Source organism: Amphiprion ocellaris, chromosome 6 (assembly GCF_022539595.1).
Source record: "Amphiprion ocellaris isolate individual 3 ecotype Okinawa chromosome 6, ASM2253959v1, whole genome shotgun sequence".
Taxonomy (NCBI): Eukaryota; Metazoa; Chordata; class Actinopteri; family Pomacentridae; genus Amphiprion; species Amphiprion ocellaris.
The window spans coordinates 510,005-522,273 of NC_072771.1; the positions used below are offsets into that span (position 1 = coordinate 510,005).

The following is a 12,269-nucleotide window of genomic DNA, read 5'->3' on the forward strand; positions in this document are numbered from 1 at the left end:
TTATCATGGTTCCGTTTATTGCTACCATTTTACCAACAGAATTGTAAGTTTCTCTTTAAATACCAGAATTATCAGCATTAGCAGCTAATTAGCATTTGAACATTCGCATCCCCAAACCCTCAGAAGTCTCCAGCATCAGGATTTTACTGATCCACTTTAGGCTGCAGCATTTACGATGAACCAGACCAACCTAGACTCAGAGTTCTAGAGGCTCTGATGACAGGAAGTGATTTATTCTGCTGCTCAGGAGGTTTGAAGGCTGCAGGGTCGACATTATTTCATCAGACAAAACAACGTCCGACAGACAACGGAACCGCTGCCATGGCAACCAGCTAACATCCGGGTAGTAACCGGGTAGTCCTGCTGCAGCACCTGGCTGAGGTTTAATCTCGTGATTTTCTTCAGGCTCTCATCAGAAATCTGCAAGACTGTTGTTGTTTACTGTTATTGATAAGTAAACAGGAGTAAACAGGATGAGAAAATAAATCACTTTATTTCTGTTTTCATCAAAAACCTATTTTCAGTTAAAGTGCTTCAAAGTTTAGTTTCATTTTAATGTTTAATAAATGTGACGAGATTTAAAACGAAGAAACGCAACAAAAAAGGCCTCCGTAGTGATCCAACCAATCAGATCCATTAATAATCCAGCCAATCAGAGCCATTAATGATCCGACCAATAGGAGCCATTAATAATCCGACCAATCAGATCAATTAATGATCCAACCAATCAGATTCATTGATAAAACCAATCAGATTCATTGATCAAACCAATCAGATCCATTGATTATTTCAGCTTGTTTGTAAAGTACAATGATGTCATATTTCGTTTGTTAGAAGATAAAGCTGTGTGACATCACTCTGATGTCACAGCCGTGCTCGCTGGCGGTCTCTCAGGGCGTACAGAACGGCGTGAGCTCGGTCAAAATGCTCTCCGACGGCGGCCTGGACTCGGCTCCTCCATCGCTGCAGCGGAGGGCGGTCCTTCAGGACATCCCGCCCCCCACCCAGAGGCTGCAGAGACACACACTGAGCATGCTCAGAAACCACTCACCAACAGCAAACAGGAAAAAGAAAAGTAACGCAGGGCGGTGGGGCTCGATCAAAACGTAAGCCAATCAGAGTGTCTGACCTGCATGAGCTCACACACAGCGAGCAGGTCGGCCAGAGTGATGTCATCACCGCACAAGAACGGCTGTCTACGAAGAAACATGGACTCCATTTTGACCAGAGTGTCGTCCAGCTCAGACAGAGCACGACTCAAACGTCCCTCATCCACCGGAGAGCCTGTCTGGGTCGGGAGCAACACCTGAGATGGGCGGAGACAGAGATGTAGCAGTGGGTATGTACTCCAGTAAATAAACGGTAGCAGTGGGGATGTACCTCCCATAAATAGACTGTAGCGGTGGGTATGTACCTCCAGTAAATAGATGGTGACGGTGTGTGATTACCTCCAGTAAATAGATGGTGACGCTGTGCGTTTACCTCCAGTAAACAGATGGTGACGGCGTGTTTATCTCCAGAAAATAGATGGTGACGGCGTGTGTTCTTACCTCCAGGATAAAGACTTTAGCTGCGTGTGGTCGTGTGTTGCTGTGATGCCAGGCTGTGTACTCGTCCACTCGTGCTCGCTTCTCTGGCTGTCGTGGATACCAGTGGTCGGGGACGTCGTACTTGCTGGCCAGGTACTTCAAGATGGCGTCGCTGTAACACACATTTATATCCATCAGCTGATGTGTGTGTGTGTGTGTGTGTGTGTGTGTGCGCGTGCGTGTGTCCGTACCTCTCTTTGAGAACAAAGCCATTGTCCACCAGAACCGGAACTTTCTGCATGGGGTTCAGTTTGGTGAATTCTGGACTTCTCTGTTCTCCTGCAAACATCAGAGAAGCTCAAACCAAAGTCCACTGAAAAATCCCTTAATTTCCTTAATTTAAGGGTCCTCTATAATGCTGCTGCATTCATACAGTGTTCAGGGAGTTGATGTTCACATTTATTATTATTATTATTATTATTATTATTATTATTATTATTAATAATAATAATAATAATAATAATAATAATAATAATAATAACGTTTAGTAAGGTCATCTAAGAGCCGAATTCCTCAGAGGGAATTTAAAATCCTGTTTCCAGTTTTCATTTTGCTCCAACAGCTCAGAATCTGCGGGGCTCCGGTGTTCCAGATTAACTGGTGTTCCAGATTAATTGGTGCTCCAGATTAACTGGTGATATTCAGGGAGCGAGGCAGCTGTTGCAACGGCAATACAGAGCATAGGTGACTGTACAGATGCCTGTTGAAAACACACAGACGTCAATAAACTGTTCCGAAATGTTCTTGTTGTCAGCTTTAACATTGTCGTTATTGCTCTGTATGGACTCACGGCTGTTCAGTCTACCAGTAAAATACTCGGTTTAATGAAGACTTCCACCTCACTGAGTGGAAATATCGCTTCACTGCAGTAGAGTGATGATCTCCACCAGATTACCTGGTGACAGTCTGTGGCTTCAGTCCGAAACAGCAATTATTCCTTTGCCTTTATCAGCTAGAATTGAAGAAATTTTCTGAAAAAACTGTGGGCAGTCTTCATTAGGGGCACAGAGATTCAATATGGTCACTTCTACATTATCAATTTTGCCTACTACCATTACATAACAACCTTCATCGTCTTGTATTAGGTGTTCATTGAAAAAGTTTACAGATCTATGGAAGAGAATTGCAACCCCTCTCTTTTCACCATTTTTGCATGATGCACTATACACCTGGTTGACCCATTTGCACTTTAATTTGAGGTGTTCTTTGTCAGACAGGTGTGTTTCTTCGACAAGTGCAAGACAGCTTGCCAGATGTTTTAACTGACCATAAAGTCTCTTTCTCTTGATGGGATTATTGATACCTTTTATGTTGTAACTAACTACACTTAGCACAGCCATAGTTCAGAGGAAATGATTTGCTATCCTTACAGTACTTCTATACTTCTCAGTGACAGTACGACATCCTTTCAAACCGTTTAAGCACAGAGCTGTCAAGAAAAAAATAACAGAAATTAGGCAGAACTCATGCCAGAACAAAACATAGAACTTCCAAGAAACCAGTTGGTCTTAACATGATCAGCTCCCGTTGGTCCAGGGGCAGAGATAGGTGACGAACTATCTCTGGGACTGATGTAAGGCTGAAGCCAGAGCAGTCACCTTTGGGAGGGAAAGACTGCTTAGTGAGTGCATTACACTCTCAGATCACTCAGCTGTCCAAACTAAAAGTGCTTAATCAAATTGTACAACATTAGTACACTTCTCAACCATTAAAAAAGACAAATATTCTCAGTGGAGTATGGCATATTGTTTAACCACAACATAACTTGTACTTTTATAGTGATACATAACTACTGCGTGTCCATAAAGAAGACGTCATAGTCTGCTGCTGTGAGGGTAGCATCTCCTCTGGACGTCCACACCAAGCCCCTGCAGAAAAGGGGCCGCCTCCACCAGTGTCCAGAAGGACTTGTCTCCGGTTTCCAGGTGAATCTGGAGTTGGGCGGGATACAGACATTCCGCTTTTACTCGCTTGGCTTTAAGCTGCTTGATCACACTCCGTACTCGTGCTTGCTTTCTCTGCAGATCAGGGGAGCAATCATGATCAAAATATATAGGTTTTCCCTTCAGGAGCACTTTCTTCTGGTTCCACGCCAACCGAAGCACATATTGTTTGACAGTAAAGTCGAGAAATCTCACAATTATGGACCTTGGAGGGGCTGTAGGATCTCTGGGTCTGGATACAAGCGCCTGGTGTGCTCTTTAGATCGTCAGCTCCATGTGTGGTTTATTTAGGACTCTGCTTGTTAAGTCTGGGATAAAAGCCATCATATCCCATTGTTTGCTGCCCTCAGGGACCTGGTAGATCCTAAGATGTCTCAGTCTGGTTTGCAGGTCCTGGCAGCGGGCTGTGAGGTCCAGTTCTCTGCGGAGCAAGTATCGTAATGTGCACTCATGTTGCAGCCCCGGTTCTCCGTCTCACCGATTCTCTTTTCCGCTTTGTTTTGTCTTTCTTCCTGCTTCAAGATTTTTGCATTTAAATCCCGTACTGAAAGTTCACGTCGATCTAGCGAGGCTGTGGTCTGTTAGGGGCTTTCGACCAAAGAGCACCAGGTGCTAGGTTGGTTCAAAGTTGAGAGCCAGTGCTTTTTTGGTTCAAATCTCGTGCCGCCCCAGAACGGGTTTGTGTTTCCATTCGGAAGGAGCAAAGTTGGAGCTGCGTCATTGCACCACCACAAAACGTGTGTACGTCACTGCGTACGTAGCCGTTCAACAGCGTTCACGCCGTACGGAAACCCACACAACAACAATGGAGGACTTCATTGGAGTGGTGTTCATGGCTTTGCTAGTGTGTCTCGCCATCGCTGAACAGCAAAACCTTCTGTTAGGGGTTACCCATCGGTGTCGCCGTTCCAATGCCCGGCGATCACGTTTGAGAAGAAAGGTAATTATCAAAGACGTTTGGATACTTAACAGTAAACGTGCTAGCGTTAGCTTAGCTACTTAGCTTCAACTACGCTTGCATTGATTACTTAGCGGTTAAACCATCGCAATAAGTTGATGATCATATCTATGTTTATCTTTTTAGATGTTGTTAAGGCAGTTTGTGAGACGGAGATCGCCACCCTGCCTACCCCATGCTCAAGTGGCTCATGAAGCCGTTTTCTGACACTGGCAGACTGACTCCTGAACAGCACACATACAACTATAGGCTGAGCAGTGCACGATCGGTGGTAGAAATGGCTTTTGGGAGATTGAAAGGACGATGGAGGTGCCTCCTGAAAAGAAATGACTGCAAGCTGGAACTGAGCAAAAGAATGGCGCTGACCTGCTGTGTACTTCACAATATTTGTGAGGAACATGGAGATAACATTGTTGAGGAGCTCCCACACAGACATGTTCACGTTCAGCCTTCTGTCCAGGCATTGCCTGACCACGGTAATCAAGAAGGGACTGACATAAGGGCAGCATTAATGGAGTATTTCAACCATGTTGAATAGTGATGTTTTTCATGTGACTGAATGCATGTTTTGTATTGATAGGTTGTTGTGAAATACCCACCACTGTTGTTACCGTTGTTGGAATAAAGCTTGAGATGAAGAAATCACTATTGCATGCTTCTACTTAAAAGCCCAAATGTCATGCCATCTCACAGGGTTTCAGCAGACGTTTAAAAAGCAATATTAGTCATGTGCAGATGCACATATCTGACTAATCGCAGTCTACAATTATATATTATCAGATATTGATTTTTGACAATGGTGGATTTGCTAGTGCCAATGACAATCAAATGTAAGGATTTGAAATGCCATTCAAGGCCTTAATTTTTACAAAGTCAACTTAATGACTATTAGTGCTTGTTAACATAAACTGGACTCTTACCATCTTAAGCCTTGGTAAATTCTGCTGGCATGTTCTGCACTTTTACAGTTACATTTATTCCAGAAGCCACTTTATGGTGATGGCACTTACAGTGTAGTAACACTGTTTTTATTCACTTTTCATTCTTCATTATTGTATATGTTATTATAATTATTGTCTTTACTGTACATATGGTCAGTGCTGTGCAGAAAGATTTTTTGCAGCTGTAACACTGGAAATTTCCAGACCTGGGGAATAATAAAGGACTATCTTATCTTATTGCCCTGCTGAAACCCTGCTACAGTAGTGCGGTTCATCTTACAAGTTTGTTGTGACAGTATAAAACATATGACACAAAACAAGCATCTCTCATCAAAGTCTTTATTCACACACATAAATAAAAATTTCAAAAACACCACACAAAAACAAATCCAAAAGTATTTACAAAAAAAAACAAACAAAAAAAATGTCCATGTGCTCATTTGTTTGCCATGCGCTCCACTGCTGCCACCATCCTCTCCATCAGCCCCTTCGTGTCTCTCATATTATCTAGCACAGCAGTGCTCACGGCATTGTCCCGATCCGCTTGCTCAAAGTATTTTTGATCGGCGCGGTCCATATATTCAATGAGTTCTGCATAGGGACTCCGCTTCCTTTTTCCTGCGTGAAAGCACACAAAAAAGTATTCCTTGTTAGTAATTATGTTCTATATTCACAAATGTAGTAAAAAAAAAAATCATTAGGGAATTCAGAATGGGTCGAAAAACTACATATTGATCATGAGTTGGTGTTTGCATAGTCTGAACAAATCTTACCGGTTCTGGACTGGGTGGACGCCGAGGAGCTGAGGGATGGGACTGATGAGCTGCAGGATGGTACTGGTGAGCTGCACCTTGTCATCTGGCCCTCCTCATCCAAGAGCGACAATTCTATTAAAAATGAACAAGAAACATTGTTGGTAGCATCTGTATTACAAATCATTTTATCCAGTAACAGATTAATTAACCCTTCATCCATACAATGTCTGACAGTGTTACCAGAGATACCTGTAACACTTTATACCTGTAATAATTTCCAACAGTGCTAAAGGCCTAGTTTTATTTGAGGCACAACTACAAACCCACAAAAGACGTGTATAAGACATGAATACATTACAAGTTCACATCTGCAAAGCTGAAAAACCACACAACAATCAGCATTTTATCCTGAAATTATTAAAATGGCAGCGCAGCGTTTTCTTCACTTAACTGTGTTAATTTGGTCATTTGAATCAGTTTTTTAGACTTGTATTAATGACAGAAAACATAAGCAACACATAAATTGGAATTGTAATGAATTTCAATGATTACAATACAGCACAGTAATATAAGTAAATGGGACATTATACAATGTGGGAGGTTTTGAATACAGGTCGTGTAATGAAATACTGCTGCTGCTTTTCTCAGGTTCCACTTGGGCCTTGTTTCATTGTTTGTTAGCTTTCACATGGCTAACTGGCTAGCAAACAATAGCCAACCTCCGATCACTGAGCCTGTGTCCACACTACTTTCTCCGGCGTAACATTCATAATATTCACGTGGGACTATTGTAGCTAGCATATTCTTGGCGAGTTTACAGCCGATGTTTGAGAAATAAGACTTACCAGTTTCAGGAGCGGGTGTCGGCAAGTCCTGCGGCCAGTCCAGCGCGGCTGTGGCTGAGTTGAGGGCCCCTGTGGCTTGGTTAGCGGACCGGTCTCCAAGCACAGAGTCCAGTAACTCAAAATGCGGACATCTCTTTTGCCTTCCGCTGCCGCTTCGTCCCAGCTCCCTCCTCTGGTCTCTGTACTCTTTTTTAAAAACTTTTTTAGTTTGTTTAGCAGCTGGTCAAGGCTCCGCTGGTAGCCCTGTGCCTCCATCTCCCGCTGGATTCCCTGGAAGATGGGCTTCGTCCTTGTGGCTCCATCCAGCTTTCCATGAACCTCAGCTGATGACCACAGTGCCAGGAAGCACTGGGTCTCCTCCTCCGTCCACTGCTTGCTCTTGTTTTCCATTTTCCGTTTCCAAAACGTTGTCTTCTCAGGACGAGAGCTGCTTCACCGCTGTTTTTTTAAAAAATGGCGGTTCTTTGTTTCCGCTGTTGATCGTCGGTCACCGTAAACCCGCCCCCTGCCCGTGACATGCTCGGCTCTCAACTCTGGCCACCTCTGGCCCAGCAACAAATTGGTGCCCGAAACGGCCCCAGTTTTTGGAGCCCGGAGCCGCAGCTCCGGTGGTCGAAACACAAAAAACCGGCGCCAAGTCGGGCGCCGGCTCCAACTCCGAACGGGCTCCACCCCGGTCGAAAAGAGGGTTATGTGTCTCTCTTGATTTGCAGCTCCAGTTCTCTTTAGTTCAGCCATTAGCTCGGCGATGTTTTCCTGTTGCACACCTGCAGAAGCGTGGTTAGCTTTAGCGTGGTTAGCCAAGTTTTCCACCGTGTCGGCTTTCACATTATCTCCCGTTTGAAATTTTGTTTAGCTTATTTGTCGAACTCATCGTGTCCATGATCCAGATACAAAAAATACCAAGACTGACTGACGCTGTATTCTCAAATATGAAACTTGTGGACGAGAGCTCCTGTTGAAGCTGCTAGCGCAGGCATGACATCATCGGAAGTCCCGAGACGAGGATATTTATGCTACAAAACCTTAATGAGCCCACCCTTGAACGATACAGCTAGCTGCTCTTTCAAACAAGATCAAACAACTCAAGACATGCAAAACAAGAAAATAAGAATGAATAAAAACAAACCAAAAACGATCATTTTGCTGCATTGTTCCATCTGCAGAATCCCTCACAGTCTAAAAAAGGACAAAACAACACCTGTTCACGGAACACTTCTGCACACACACACGGTAACACACACACACACACACACACACACACACACACACACACACACACACACACACACACACACACACACACACACACACATCACACATCACACAGTAACACACACGTGGGGCATCCACCCACAGACGGAGATCACCAATAGCTGTGAATTAATGTTTTTTTAAGTTATTTTTTGGCCTTTTTCATGGCTTTACTTGACAGGTTAGAGGAGAGACAGAAAAGTAGCAAGAAAACCTGCAGCAAAAAGCCGTGAGCTGGAGTTGAACACAGCCGCTGAGTCGGGTTTATATCCCTGGTTATAGGCCAGACAGGGGCGGATCTACTGGGGTGGCATAGGGTGGCAACTGCCACCCCAAGAAGATGCCTTGCCACTCCGGCTGCCACCCCAGTTCTGAACAATCTAATTATAAAATATGTACATGAAAGGTTGTGGCCGGCCGTAAAGAGTGAAAGTCCAGGAAAGACGAATAACGAGTGAAACTCCGATGTCCGAGTGCCTTGAATGCACCATGTAGACGTCACGTCCTGTACAGTCTATGCTGCTACAGATACAAGGTGACACGCCCCCCTGAGGGGGCTGATCTTAGACCTCACTCATGTGGATGACAGCTGGACTTCGGTGTGACAGTAAGACACTAGTTAGACTGGGTTAAACTACATGCTAATATAACTGTTCACTATGTATTAAATGCTAATAGTGTCTAAAGTCACATAAAGTGTTTGCTTGTGAGACGAGCCACAGTTTCCAGTGAGTCTGGGCCTTGCTAATTTTTACTAATGTAGCTAGCTAATGTTAGAGAACAGCCACAGAAGGATGGTGGGGGAACGTCTGTGGAAGTTTGTCTCTTTTTTTTGATAATTACAACCTGTGGTTCTGACAACAGGCTGTAAGTCAAAAGAAATCACACATTCACTAAGACTTTACATGACATTAAAGTGTAACCAAACCTCCAGTCACACCAGGTTTTCATGCACTGTTTGAAAACTACATCCTGCTTGTTTAATGCTGGTTTTTATAATTTTGGTGTCACGGTCATAATAACACCAACATTGATGTGTTTCATCATAGTACAGTCATATCATTTAGTTTACAGCTGAAAAAACGTTTACATGTTAAGTATCTCTTTCAAGGTTTAAATTGTACACATCAGATTGTATCATAGTTAATAATGAAAATTATCAAAGGAAAAAACATAGTTCAGTCAGTGTGATTCTTGTAGGAGACAGTAAAGAATGAAGAGGAAGGGAACCACCAGCAGCTTTTCACAGCCTAAAAGAAGAGAGGAGGAAGAGTTCAGAGAAAGAAAAAAATGAAAGCTCAGCGAAAGGTAAATCAGAGACTATTTCTGGTCCAGCTGCTATGAATATTGCTTTAGTATAATACATCTGAGTAAGAGGCACACCTGTCGCAATAATTACCTTTTTGGATAAATTATCTGATGTAGTTAGTCTTTTAATTTTATGATGATAAGTAGATCCTTAATTCTTAAGAATATCCAAATATTGGAATTATAGAATTATTGTAAGAAATGTCTCAAATAAAGAGCATCAAAAATAAAGCCACAAATCTAAGACAATAAATAAAATTATCTGGACTCTGACTCTGTTCTAGATGAACTGATAATGTAATCATTGTGGCAGGAAGAACATAAATATAGATCACACTAATGCAGATTTCCCTAAACAGTGCATAAGAGAGACATTGTCTAGTCTTAATCTAATTTACTGCTAAATTTAAGAAACATTTTTAACATATCTAGCATTTGGTTTCTTCAAAGTGTACAAGGTTGACTTTATTTCAGTTTAAACCTTTTCCCCTTTCTGCTAGATGTATCAAATCACATATTGCGACTGACAGCTAATAAGAACAACTCATGTTTAGGATTGGCTGAAAAATACAAATGATATTTACTTATTTAACATACTTATTTCAGCAGTATTTGCGTCAATTTGATAACGGCTGCTGGTTGGTTTCATCCAAATCCCTCATTCCATTTTTCAGTAATATTGCTAACAGACAGACAGACAAACCAATGCCAGTCATCACATGACTCTGCCAAGGCTCCGCCTCCTTGGCAGAGTCTATATATATATATATATATATATATATATATATATATATATATATATATATATATATATATATATATATATATATATATGTATAGACTCTGCCACTCCTTTGCCACCCTATTAATTTTTCTCTAGACCCGCCCCTGAGGCCAGGTGACCTATCTGAGAACCCTAGTACAGGTGTTTTACCGAAAGGAATTGCTGTCTTTTCTCAATGACATGTCAGCTCAGAGTAGTATGACACAACAAACTTCTGCTGCTGGTTTCAACATGAAAGTCCTGTGAATTTTCCTAAATTGCTGCATTTCAAATTCAACACGTTAAATACTGCTGGGCTGTTTTGGTAGAATTTTGACATTTGTGTATTTAAATAAGACAGTGTAGCTACAATGTGATCTAAACCTGCCAATACTGTACCAATATATTGATGTTATACTGCAGCACTTCTTGTTAAATAACGTTCACACCGTGTCCTGGTCTCCTGTCTGCTGCTTTAACAGGTTTTATCAGGAATCAGTGATCGCAGATCCACTGCTTCCAACCGTGTTGACCTAGTTTTTCTTTCATGTAGCCCGACAGCGCATGACTTTTACATGAGAACGTCTCTGATTTCCAGATATTTTGTCAAGACCGAAATTTATAGAACAGCAGAAATTTCATTTTATAGACAAAGTTGTCCCATTGTTTATTTCCTGGTCAGTGGTAAGGGGTCCTGAAAAGCCACGAAACATCTCAGAAACGCTGGAATCACCAGTTAATCTTCAACACCGGGACAATTACCGGTAAACCGGAGACTTTTAAACCGACTTTGGTTGCAGCGGAGCGGATGTGGACCAAAGTTCACTGGAGCGGAGGTCAAGAAACACCGGAGGGCTGGCTACCAGTTAGTTAGCTAGTTAGTTATCTGGTCAGTTAGGTGGTTCGCTGCTCACCTCTCCGCAGAGCCACGGTCCGGACGGTGTGCGGGATGCTGGTGCAGCCCAGCAGGAGGCTCACCGCCCGGCATGGCTGCGACAGCAGGTCCAGGTAAACTTCCAGCAGCCGGGCCGCCATGGAGCCGCCGGTGTCCGTTAAACCGGAGAAATCAACAAGAAGCGACACAACGAATGGCCTCTTCTTCTCCTCCTTCCTCTTCTTCCTCTCCTGCTGCTCCTGGTCGCCCCCTGCAGGCCGCTCCGGGTTCTGCAGCAGAACCGGGAGAACCTTGATTCTGTCAGATGGAAGTGAGATGTTCTAACAGCAGAACCCGGAGGAGCCGACTGGGCTACAAGTACTGCAGTAAAACTACAGTACTGCAGTAGAACTACGGTACTGCAGTAGAACTACAAGTACTGCAGTAAAACTACAGTACTACAGTAGAACTACAAGTACTGCAGTAAAACTACAAGTACTGCAGTAGAACTACAAGTACTGCAGTAGAATTACGGTACTGCAGTAGAACTACAAGTAATGCAGTAGAACTACAAGTACTTGAACAGAAGGAAGTATTTTGGCGGAATAAACCTTTAAGTCTGAAACTCTCCAGGACTACAAGTGTAAACTACACACTAACAAACTACACACTAATAAACACCACTACAGTAAACTACACACTAACAAACAAGATAAGACAACCAGGTCAGGGGAAATTTCCAGTGTTAGAGCAGCAAAAATCTTTCAGAGCAGCACTAACTACAGTTTACTACAGTAAAGATAATAATTACAATAACAATAATATATACAAGAATGAAAAATGAATAAATACAGTATTACTACACTATAAATGACATCAGCATAAAGTGGCTTGTGGAACACATGTAATTGTAAAAGTGCAGAAAATGCCAGCAGTGCAAGGAATTGTTGTGCAGATTTTACCATGATTTAAAATGATATGATAAAGTCCAATTTACGTTAACATCAGCCAGTGATGCTGATATTGTAAAGTCTTACAG

At 42.7% G+C, this 12,269-nt stretch overlaps 1 protein-coding gene and 1 long non-coding RNA gene across 3 annotated transcripts; both read right to left on the minus strand.

Moving 5' to 3' along the window:
* Window positions 1-474: 474 nt before the first annotated feature.
* Window positions 475-11,457, minus strand: gstt2 (glutathione S-transferase theta 2). Its single transcript, XM_023277011.3, has 5 exons — window positions 11,271-11,457; window positions 1,781-1,868; window positions 1,551-1,701; window positions 1,130-1,306; window positions 475-1,011 (listed from the first exon to the last, which is right to left on the minus strand). Exons 1-5 carry the CDS (start codon window positions 11,389-11,391, stop codon window positions 865-867), a joined length of 684 nt encoding a protein of 227 aa, XP_023132779.1. The 5' UTR covers window positions 11,392-11,457; the 3' UTR covers window positions 475-864.
* LOC118470767 (uncharacterized) lies at window positions 5,757-10,327 on the minus strand. Of its 2 annotated transcripts, XR_004847908.2 has the most exons (3): window positions 7,032-10,297; window positions 6,205-6,318; window positions 5,757-6,049 (listed from the first exon to the last, which is right to left on the minus strand). It is a non-coding gene; the product is annotated as an uncharacterized LOC118470767 (long non-coding RNA). The 2 variants fall into 2 exon arrangements; XR_008602109.1 differs by having other exon boundaries at window positions 6,205-10,327.
* Window positions 11,458-12,269: the final 812 nt, after the last annotated feature.

Coding starts and splice junctions, on each gene's coding strand:
- gstt2 (XM_023277011.3), bottom strand. CDS start 11,391: ATGGCGGCCCGGCTGCTGGAAGTTTACCTGGACCTGCTGTCGCAGCCA. Junction 1,307..1,550: donor CTAAAGTCTTTATCCTGGAG/GTAAGAACACAC, acceptor CGCCCATCTCAG/GTGTTGCTCCCGACCCAGAC. Junction 1,012..1,129: donor CTGTGTGTGAGCTCATGCAG/GTCAGACACTCT, acceptor GTGTCTCTGCAG/CCTCTGGGTGGGGGGCGGGA.